Source organism: Pseudorasbora parva, chromosome 4, assembly GCF_024679245.1.
Source record: "Pseudorasbora parva isolate DD20220531a chromosome 4, ASM2467924v1, whole genome shotgun sequence".
Classification (NCBI taxonomy): Eukaryota; Metazoa; Chordata; class Actinopteri; order Cypriniformes; family Gobionidae; genus Pseudorasbora; species Pseudorasbora parva.
This window is the reverse complement of record NC_090175.1, coordinates 57,051,625-57,062,948: the sequence shown is the minus strand read 5'-3', so window position 1 is coordinate 57,062,948 and position 11,324 is coordinate 57,051,625. Positions and strand designations below refer to the sequence as shown.

At 42.8% G+C, this 11,324-nt stretch overlaps 1 protein-coding gene across 2 annotated transcripts in view; it reads left to right on the top strand.

Moving 5' to 3' along the window:
- Positions 1 to 10,212, top strand: part of appa (amyloid beta (A4) precursor protein a) — a 37,164-nt gene extending 26,952 nt beyond the window's left edge. For both annotated transcript variants that reach the window (XM_067442291.1, XM_067442292.1), the window contains 9 exons: positions 784 to 858; positions 3,063 to 3,221; positions 4,968 to 5,096; positions 6,065 to 6,164; positions 7,058 to 7,252; positions 8,450 to 8,503; positions 9,292 to 9,374; positions 9,461 to 9,607; positions 9,719 to 10,212. In XM_067442291.1, coding sequence (XP_067298392.1) covers positions 784 to 858; positions 3,063 to 3,221; positions 4,968 to 5,096; positions 6,065 to 6,164; positions 7,058 to 7,252; positions 8,450 to 8,503; positions 9,292 to 9,374; positions 9,461 to 9,607; positions 9,719 to 9,820 — 1,044 coding nt within the window. In that variant the 3' untranslated portion in view covers positions 9,821 to 10,212. The remainder of the gene's footprint in view (positions 1 to 783; positions 859 to 3,062; positions 3,222 to 4,967; positions 5,097 to 6,064; positions 6,165 to 7,057; positions 7,253 to 8,449; positions 8,504 to 9,291; positions 9,375 to 9,460; positions 9,608 to 9,718) is intronic.
- Positions 10,213 to 11,324: the final 1,112 nt, after the last annotated feature.

The window sequence follows — 11,324 nt, the reverse complement described above, 5'->3', positions numbered from 1 at the left end:
CTACTACATTAAGGCTTCTACTGCTTAACAATAATATATTTCCATCACAATTTCTTCAGACTTTTATATTAAAGCTCCACTGTGTGATATTTTCCTCCATCTAGCGGTGTAAAGGTTTATGACCATCCAGTGAATAATAGTTTCTGTTCCTCTCAATTCTGATTCCGTTTTAACTCCTACGGTGGCCTATTTAGCCCAAGATTAACACGGCAATCCCCCTCTTCACATTCGACACGGTGCCATCGAGTGTTAAACGCGAAAGGCGAAGCTTGAATTTACGGGTATGTCCCTCTTTGGCTACTGTACTTTCAAGATGGAGGAGCAACATGGCGACCGGCATTCGAACCCCTCACCCGTATGTGTTTTCAATGGCATATTATAAACTTACGAGAATACTTTATTACTCGAAAGAAGTTAATGAGCACATATTTTTGAAAGAACTAAGTGTTTTTAGCTAAGAATAAGCTAAAAAAGTTACACAGTGTAGCTTTAACGGGTTGTCGTGAAGTCCTCATATAGTGAAAACACCATTTTTCTGTGAATATTATATTTTAATATTCACATATACTAGTCCATGTCGCGGTTTGATTTAAGTGTACTTTTTATTCATCATACATTTGCTTGCTTTTGGATTACAGTCAGTTCCGTGTGACGCATTTTCTGCATCGCGGAAATCATAGGGCCCTACGATATAATGTGTGTGAAGGAGTTCTGTAGAAATATGCGTTTCACGTAGCGTGATGGAGGATGAAGTGCTGATTGTCATGTGATCTTGTTCTGTAGGTCATGAGGGAATGGGAAGAGGCCGAGAGACAGGCCAAGAGTTTACCGCGCAACGACAAGAAGGCCGTGATCCAGGTCAGTCCTTAAAAGAACCAGGAATTCCCCATGAGGCCTGTCCTCCGCCTTATAGTCGTTTCCGGAAGTGAAAACTCATTTTCTCCATTAATTGATTTTTACAATAACTTCTAAACTGTTAAAGTCAGCCCTACTGTAGCTGCGTTTCCATTACAGATTTGCGAAACACTTTTGCGATATTTCTTAAATGTCGATAAAAAACTGTTGAGAAATGACAGCGTTTCCATAGCTGCAGTTATGCGACTAAAACATATTACTTTCCTCTCGCGATAGGTCAGTCCAAAATGATAGCACTTGTTAGGTTTGTATATCCTATCCATCACACTAGCCATTATTTTTATTGGAAGGAGACGTGTGTGTTATCCAAGCATTAATGGTAAGGAAAGCCCCTTTGGTTACTTAAGCAGCACGGATATGAGGTGTGTGTGTGTGTGTGTGTGTGTGTGTGTGTCAGATCTGCTTCAAGGTCTTCATGATAATGTAGCATTTCTGTTTAGAATCCAGTATTACTGTAATCCTATATTGTCTTTTATGAGTTTAATAAAGAACTCCGTCTCGTCTTCTCTCCAAACCGAACCATCATCTGTAAAGAATGATCGACTCTTACGCGCGCCAGGTTGACGCATATAGAGAAGAGCGAAATGTTTGAATTTGCATGTTAACTCAAATGTTTTATTTTTATTTTCACCACTTTCGTTATTTTGGCTAGATATTTCGTTTGATGGACATATGAACTGAATTTAGAAATGCTTTGGAAAAGAAAAAATTGGCATTTAATAAACGAAATATTTTTTTTGAAATGAAGACAGCGTTTGGAGTGAGTGCATGCAAAATAATTAGTTCCCTGAGTCCACAAATAAAAATAGACAGTTTATAGTTTATAATTATGTCTTGAACTCATCTGTAGAGCTAAAAATGAGAGTATTGTAAATTGTTTCATCTCTCTTAAAGGAAGAAGGAAAAAAATGAGAACGTCGGCGCTTTTATCGGCCGTGGGTTAAAGAAAACAGCCTAACTACGAAACTAAATAGGCTGCGTTTAGGCCTAAACATTAACCTGTAATATTATTATTTTAATTTATATGTTGGTTATGAAAAGTGAGCAGCATGAGTAAGAATCGTAATATGTTTGAGACCTGGGGAGTCACATGATTTTGATCACTTCGAGTTTTATTTTCTAGAAAGTCTTTCTTAAAAAATATATTTAGTTTTGTATAAATTGTATTTTTATTTTGATCGATGTTTCATCAATTAATAGCCTGTTTATTAGATAAGAAGTAAACTAAGATCGTCTGGAATGGATTGACGTGCGTAACTGGCCTGTTTCCTCGGCCTTTGAGTAAGGCTGAAAATACAGGCTGGCTCTTTCTGTTTTAATACATTTATTGAATATATGTCTTAATTACAGTATATATAGCCTGTAGTCCTTATTAGGAGAAAATATATGTCCTTTTAGCTACATTATCTTGTTATTAAGACACAATTGAGTGGAAAATATAATATATAGGCCCTATGTTGCAGCAATGCATCACCGCACCTGTAAATGCGAAAAAAACGTTTCCATTGCAGTTTTGCGAAAATGTCCTTTTTCGAATCGCCTGAAAAACCACCTCATGAGAGCGTAAAAACTTTTTTGCGATATATGGGAGTTTTTGCGAAATTGCCGCGTTTCCATTGGGCGTATTTTCAATTCGCAATTTCAATTTGCGCAATTTGAAGGGTAATGGAAACGCGCTTTGTGAGTGCCAAGGTTGTTAATCGATGGCATTTGCTCCTGTTAAAGGGATACTCCACCGCTTTTTCATATTAAACTGTTATTCCCTTAACTGAGACGAGTTGACACACACCTCTCTCGTCTGAGTGTGTGCTCTTAATCGCTCTGACGCGCGGTGGCGATCTGATAGCATTTAGCTTAGCCCAGTGTGATGACACAAAATAAAACGTGGCGCTTTTCTAAGCGGATTAAAAAGGAAAACTATAATGTGTGGCGGAATAGCACTTCTGAGAGTACTTCGGCTCGGCGCAGTAAAAAGTCCCGGCTGAAAACTCCTCTCCTCCTATTGACAGAAATGAGAGAGGGATGGGGAGACGAGAGGGAGGATTGTTCAGCCGGGACTTTTACTGCGCCGAGCCGAAGTACTCTCAGTAGTGCTATTCCGCCACACATTATAGTTCTCCTTTTCCTGATTGTGTGTTTTCCCGCAGCACTTCCAGGAGAAGGTGGAGGCGTTGGAGCAGGAGGCGGCCAGTGAGCGTCAGCAGCTGGTGGAGACACACATGGCGCGGGTGGAGGCGTTGCTGAATGACCGCCGGCGCCTGGCCCTCGAAAGCTACCTGTCCGCGCTGCAGGCCGATCCGCCCCGGGTACACACGTCCTCCAACACACACACACACACACACACACACACACACACACACACACACACACACACACACACACACACACACACGTGTCCTCCAACACACACACACACACGTGTCCTCCAACACACACAGACACACACACACACACACACACGTGTCCTCCAACACACACAGACACACACACACACACACACGTGTCCTCCAACACACACACACACGTGTCCTCCAACACACACAGACACACACACACACAGACACACACACGTGTCCTCCAACACACACACACACACACACACGCGTCCCCCAACGCAAACACACACGCGTCCCCCAACGCAAACACACACGCGTCCCCCAACGCAAACAAACGCGTCCCCCAACGCAAACACACACGCGTCCCCCAACGCAAACACACACGCGTCCCCCAACGCAAACACACACGCGTCCCCCAACGCAAACAAACGCGTCCCCCAACGCAAACACACACGCGTCCCCCAACGCAAACACACACGCGTCCCCCAACGCAAACAAACGCGTCCCCCAACGCAAACACACACGCGTCCCCCAACGCAAACACACACGCGTCCCCCAACGCAAACACACACGCGTCCCCCAACGCAAACACACACGCGTCCCCCAACGCAAACACACACGCGTCCCCCAACGCAAACACACACGCGTCCCCCAACGCAAACACACACGCGTCCCCCAACGCAAACACACACGCGTCCCCCAACGCAAACACACACGCGTCCCCCAACGCAAACACACACGCGTCCCCCAACGCAAACACACACGCGTCCCCCAACGCAAACACACACGCGTCCCCCAACGCAAACACACACGCGTCCCCCGACGCAAACACACACGCGTCCCCCAAAGCAAACACACACGCGTCCCCCGACGCAAACACACACGCGTCCCCCGACGCAAACACACACGCGTCCCCCAAAGCAAACACACACGCGTCCCCCGACGCAAACACACACGCGTCCCCCGACGCAAACACACGCGCGCCCCCCGACGCAAACACACGCGCGCCCCCCGACGCAAACACACGCGCGCCCCCCGACGCAAACACACGCGCGCCCCCCGACGCAAACACACGCGCGCCCCCCGACGCAAACACGCGCGCCCCCCGACGCAAACACACGCGCGCCCCCCGACGCAAACACACACGAGCCACACCAACACACACACACACACACACACACACACACACACACACACACGTGTCCTCCAACACACACACACACACGCGTCCCCCGACGCAAACACACACGCGTCCCCCGACGCAAACACACACGCGTCCCCCGACGCAAACACACACGAGCCACACCAACACACACACACACACACGCGCGCCCCCCGACGCAAACACACACGAGCCACACCAACACACACACACACACACACACACACACACACACACACACACACACACACACACACACACACACACACACACACACACACGCGTCCCCCGACGCAAACACACACGCGTCCCCCGACGCAAACACACACGCGTCCCCCGACGCAAACACACACGCGCCCCCCGACGCAAACACACACGCGCCCCCCGACGCAAACACACACGCGCCCCCCGACGCAAACACACACGTCTCCATAGTGAGTGAGTGTGCGAGTGAGTGTGCGAGTGTTCATCTGTGTGTGGCTCGTGTGTGTGGTCAGATCGTAGACCTGTGAATGTGCTTTGGGAAGCTCATCGGTGGTCTCGTGTCTCTGCAGCCTCGGCATGTGTTCGGTCTGCTGAAGAAGTACGTGCGCGCGGAGCAGAAGGACCGCCAACACACACTCAAACACTTCGAACACGTGCGCATGGTCGACCCCAAGAAAGCTGCGCAGATTCGGCCGCAGGTACGGGACTCGTAATCACCAGCAAAGACTGCACATTATTGACAGTCAATGCTCTTGTCCCAACTACAGTATGGTTTATGTAAATAATAATTATTATTTTTATTTATTTTTTACATAAATTTTTTTAATTTTCTTAACTACTGCACTTGACAAGGCCAGTATAAATGTAAAGTTAACACTTACATCAAGGTTGATTTTAGTTTTTTATTTCAGTTTTACTAATATTCTGAATTAGCTTGTTAATTTATTTATACATATTATTTATTTTATATATAGTGTGTGTGTGTGTATATATAATATATATTGCTATTTAGGTAAAAAAAATATTTCAGTTTTATTTATTTACAGTTAATAATTTTAGTGCATCTAATTGTCATTGTGTTAAAATTTTTTATTTTAGAAACTAATATTTATAAGGTTTTTGTGTGTGTATAAATATATTATTTTATATATATTATTATTATTACTTTTTTATTTATCTTATCTTATTAATGATCTAATTTAATTTAAACCAGTTTTACTACACTATTACAAACTATTATATTATAGATTATTATTTTTTAAATTTTATTTCTAAATATATTTTATTTTCATTTATTACTATGTTTTGTTTTAAATTATTTATCAAATTTTATTACATTTGTTCCTTCCATCCATCCATTCTCTACACCGCTTTAATTTAATAGTTCATAATAACTGTTATATTATACACTATTTTATTAGTATTTATTTTGAAAAATGTAATTATAAAAAAAAATGTTTTACCCATGCTCCACACCTCTTTAATTGAATTTAATGGTTTGTAATATAATGGTTTGGTAAAACACACTATAATTGATCTCCCTGTATTGGATTGAAATGTGCGTTGAGTGTTTAAATCCGTCACATGCGGCCGTAGAGCTCACTGAAGATTGGCTGCCTCTTTGGGATCGAAGCAGATTAAAAGCTCAGTTGACCTCTGACCTCAGGTGCTGACCCATCTGCGTGTGATTGAGGAGCGGATGAATCAGTCTCTCGGGCTGCTGTTTAAGGTGCCGGGAGTCGCAGACGACATCCAGGACCAAGTGGGTGAGTGTGTGTGTGTGTGATGGGTAGGTTTAAGGGCAGTGTAAGGGGATAGAAAATACGGTTTGTACAGTATAAAAACCATTACGCCTATGGAATGTCCCCATATGTCACAAAAACAAACGTGTGTGTGTGTGTGTGTGTGACGAGCTGTAAATTAGGCAGGCTAATGCTATGGAGAGTCAGATGATCGCGCGTGCGTCACTGAGCCACCTGTTCTCCTAAACTCTGGCTTCGGTCCTGCGTTCGGGCTGATCAGTGTGTGTCGTTTCCTCTGTAATCCTGTCACATCGTCATCATCTCAGTCTCTCTCCCTTTCTTTCAAAATTGATTTATTATTGTCCAAATATTGTCAAAAAAAATATTTAAAAATATTTAGCAATCATATTGAAATAGCCTTAAACCTTGTATACATGTGGCATTAATGTGGATTTATACTCCACCGGTTAAAAGTTTTAGAATGGGATGATTTTTAAATGTTTTTAACGAAGTCTCTTCTGCTCACCAAGGCTGCATTTATGTTATTAGAAATACAAAAAAAGCTGTAATATTGTGAAATAATATAAACATTTAAAATATCTGTTCTCTGTGTGAATATATAGTAAAGTGTGATTTATTCCTGTGATCAAAGCTGAGTTTATCATCATTACTCCAGTCTTCAGTGTCACATGATCCTTCACTAAGATAAACATAATGTGTGTGTTTGTGTGTGTGTGTGTGTGTGTGTGTGTGTGTGTGTGTGTGTGTGTGTGTGTGTGTGTGTGTGATGGGTAGGTCTAGGGATAGGGGTTGGGTTAGGGGATAGAAAGTATCATTAACCTGATATAAAATCAATGGAAGTCTATGTGATGTCCTCACTAATATAGTGAAAAAACTTGTGTGTGTGTGTGTCTCAGAGCTGCTGCAGCGCGAGCAGCAGGAGATGTCGGCTCAGCTGGCTAACCTTCAGAGCGACGTGCGGGTCAGTTACGGCAACGACGCACTGATGCCGGACAGCACCGCCAGCCTGGACCTGCTGCCGGTGGAAGACCTTCAGGGCTTCGGCTTCATCCACCCCGAGAGCTTCAACCAGCCCAACACACACAACCAGGGTAAGAGCGGGAGACGAGTGAGTGTGTGAGCGAGTGTGTGTGTGTGTGTGACTGACTGACTGTGTGAGTGTGTGTGAGTGTGTGTGACTGACTGACTGTGTGAGTGTGTGTGACTGACTGACTGACTGACTGTGTGAGTGTGTGTGACTGTGAGAGCGAGAGTGAGTGAGTGAGAGTGAGTGTGTGACTGACTGACTGACTGTGTGTGTGACTGACTGACTGACTGTGTGAGTGACTGTGAGTGTGAGAGCGAGAGTGAGTGAGAGTGAGTGAGTGAGAGTGAGTGTGTGACTGACTGACTGACTATGTGTGACTGACTGACTGACTGACTGTGTGAGTGACTGTGAGTGTGAGAGCGAGAGTGAGTGAGAGTGAGTGTGTGACTGACTGACTGCGAGAGCGACTGTGTGAGTGACTGTGAGTGTGAGAGCGAGAGTGAGTGTGTGTGAGTGAGAGTGAGTGTGTGTGAGTGAGAGTGAGTGTGTGACTGACTGACTGCGAGAGCGACTGTGTGAGTGACAGTGTGAGTGACTGTGAGTGTGAGAGCGAGAGTGAGTGTGTGTGAGTGAGAGTGAGTGTGTGACTGACTGACTGTGTGAGTGTGAGCGACAGTGTGAGCGACAGTGTGAGCGACAGTGTGAGCGACAGTGTGAGCGAGTGTGTGAGCGAGTGTGTGAGCGAGTGTGTGAGCGACAGTGCGAGTGTGAGAGCGAGAGTGAGTGTGTGAGTGAGAGTGAGTGTGTGACTGACTGACTGTGTGAGTGTGAGCGAGTGTGTGAGCGAGTGTGTGAGCGAGTGTGTGAGCGAGTGTGTGAGCGAGTGTGTGAGCGAGTGTGTGAGCGAGTGTGTGAGCGAGTGTGTGAGCGAGTGTGTGAGCGAGAGTGTGAGCGAGAGCGAGTGTGAGAGCGAGAGTGAGTGTGTGTGAGTGAGAGTGAGTGTGTGACTGACTGACTGTGTGAGTGTGAGCGAGTGTGTGAGCGAGTGTGTGAGCGACAGTGTGAGCGACAGTGTGAGCGACAGTGTGAGCGACAGTGTGAGCGAGAGCGAGTGTGAGAGCGAGAGTGAGTGTGTGACTGACTGACTGTGTGAGTGACTGTGTGTGTGAATCAGTGACTGAGGGTAAGAGACATCACTGAGCTCTGTTCATTAGTGTGTGTGTTCGTGTGTGTGAATTTGACCCCTCGTGTGTCTCTGCAGTCGAGCCGGTGGATGCCCGACCCGTCGCTGACCGAGGCTTCCCGACCCGTCCAGGTACATGTGGCTCATTCTGTGATCAATGATGAGACCGTTTAAAACACACACACACACATGGACAGCCCATTATGAATCTGAATTTGGCAGTATTTCCATTAAATGCCACAATCTGATTCGGTTTTAGACACACGTCTGTTCCAGCTGCTGCTATTGTTAAATTGTATAACAAAAATGACATGTTAAGGGCCCTGTTCAAAATTGGTAAATTTCCATTTAACATTTTTTTTTTTTTTTTTTTTTTTTACTAAATTCTGTGTTTTCCATTTTAAATTTTCTGGATTCCATTTTAATGGTTTAATTCCATTTTAATAATCAAAAGCATGTCAACGTAATTAAATTCATAAAAGCAATTCTTTATTTTTATTTTATTTTCTCAAAATCTGTTTTATTTAATTTTCTGACAATCAAATGAAGGCATAAAACATTAATCGATCTTTTAATCACGAAATGAAACTTGTTGTCAAACAAAGTGCCTCACAACAACAGAGCTGTTAAAATTAAAACATGGAATAAAATTTGTGATTATTCCTTAAACATGTATTATTATTATTATTAGTGTTAGTATTATTACATTGAGATGTAACTAAATCCAGGAATATATTTGTCACGATTTCTAAGGACTTTTATTTTGACGGGTTGCCGTGGAGACCTTCCAGTTTCTGTTTATGATATGATAATGAAAGGTCTTTTATATCTAGAGTGATTTTTAAGCTTTGGCGTTATCGTCCTTGGTGTTGAACTTTGACGTCTGTGTATTTAATATCATCTCTGTGGTTGTTGATCAGTGTCTGGACTGAAGCCGGACGATATTCCTGAGCTGCGGATGGAAGCTGAGGAGAGACACAGTGAAGTTTACCACCAGAAACTGGTACGATCACGCTCCTAAAGTATCACAGCCAATCTCGCCTCGTGTTGTCTCGCCTCATGCGCTTCCCTTTTGTTTCTGGTGCTCAGGTTTTCTTTGCAGAGGACGTGAGCTCTAATAAGGGAGCTATTATTGGCCTGATGGTCGGAGGTGTTGTCATAGCAACCATCATCGTCATCACCCTGGTGATGCTGAGGAAGAAGCAGTACACATCCATCCACCATGGAATCATTGAGGTCAGTGAGTTCAAAATGAAGCTGAAATTTGTGATTTTTTTTTTGGTTTTTTTTGTTTTTTTTTGTTTTTTTTGTAAAAACGACTGAAATGCGAATCGGTTTGATTGACAGGTGGACGCCGCGGTGACCCCGGAGGACCGTCACCTGTCTAAAATGCAGCAGAATGGCTATGAAAACCCCACCTACAAGTTCTTCGAGCAGATCCAAAACTGATAGCATAATCCCCCACCCCCCACCCTCAACCTCCCCTTGCACCCTCCCCCCCATCTCCAGACGCCGCAGGCGACACCAGGCCCAATCTCACTGCGCCGTTAACATCTTGTCTGCTATTGGCCAGTTCCTGTGACTGTCAGTCAATGACAGCCTCCCATTGGCTAGACAAACATTCACATGATCAGATTAATGCTGTAGGGGGCATTTTCAGGTTGAATGCACAAGTCAAATCACAAACCAAATGTAAGTGGTAATTCAAATTCAAATCATGAATCAAATTGAACCCCTTATTCAGATTCAATTCAAATCACAAATCAGATTGAGCTCATAATTCAGATTCAATTCAAATCATGAATCAAACTGAACTCACAATTCAGATTAAATTCAAATCAGATTGAGCCCATAATTCAGATTCAATTCAAATCAAACTGAACGCATAATTCAAATTCAGTTGGAATTCAGACCACAATTTATAATTTAAATTATTTCCAAATCAAGTTAAATGGATAATTCATATTCAAATCACAAATCAGATTTATGGCATAATTCAAATTCAGTTCCTATTCGAATCACAAATCAAACTGAAGGCAAAGTTTTTAATTATTTCAAATCAAATTTGAAAATAATAGTTCTAACTTGGTTTAAATTTAATTCATTAAATTCATTCCAAACCAAATTGAACGCATAATCCAAATTCAATTCAAATCACAAATCAGATTGAGCGCATAATTCAAATTCAGTTCCAATTCCAATTTAAATAAAAAATCTAATTTGAAATTAATAATTCTAACTTTGTTCACATCAAATTGAACACCAAACTCTAATTCAAATCAAATTAAAAGCATAATTCAGATTCAATTGGAATTCAGATCACAAATCATAATTCAAATTCATTTCAAATAAAATTAAACGCATAAATTAAAATAATTTCAAATACAATGAATTCAATTCAAGTTCAAACCACAAATCAAATTGAATGCATAATTCCAATTTGAATTCACTCCAGATTTTTCAACCATGACCTCCCATTGGCTGGATGAGCATGCTCATGATCAGGTGAATTTTTTATTTTATATTTTAATTGAATGCACAATTCAGATTGGCTTGGTGTCCACTGCACCGTCTGCTCTCACACTGCTAAATGAGTGAAACACTGGGATATCTGAGGGGTGAATGTCCGAGACTTCATCCCGTCAGACACGCCTCTTCCTCCTCTTCCTCCTCCTTCATCGCACACTGACTGCAGCTGCGCTGTGTTTGGTGTTCACTAAATAATCCAGTGGTAAAGTTGATGTCCTTCTGAATGAGATCTTGAAATTGTTTGATTCTGGTTTGTTTTTCAAGAAAAAAAAAGAGAATAATTGTAACAAAACAAAAAAAATTGCCAAAAAAAGTTTTGTCAATATTAAAGTAATGCAAAAAAAAAAAAGACTAGATGTAACTATGTAGTGCATGATAGACAAAAAATGATGGAAAACTATTCGGCTCTTGGTCTTTTCTCACG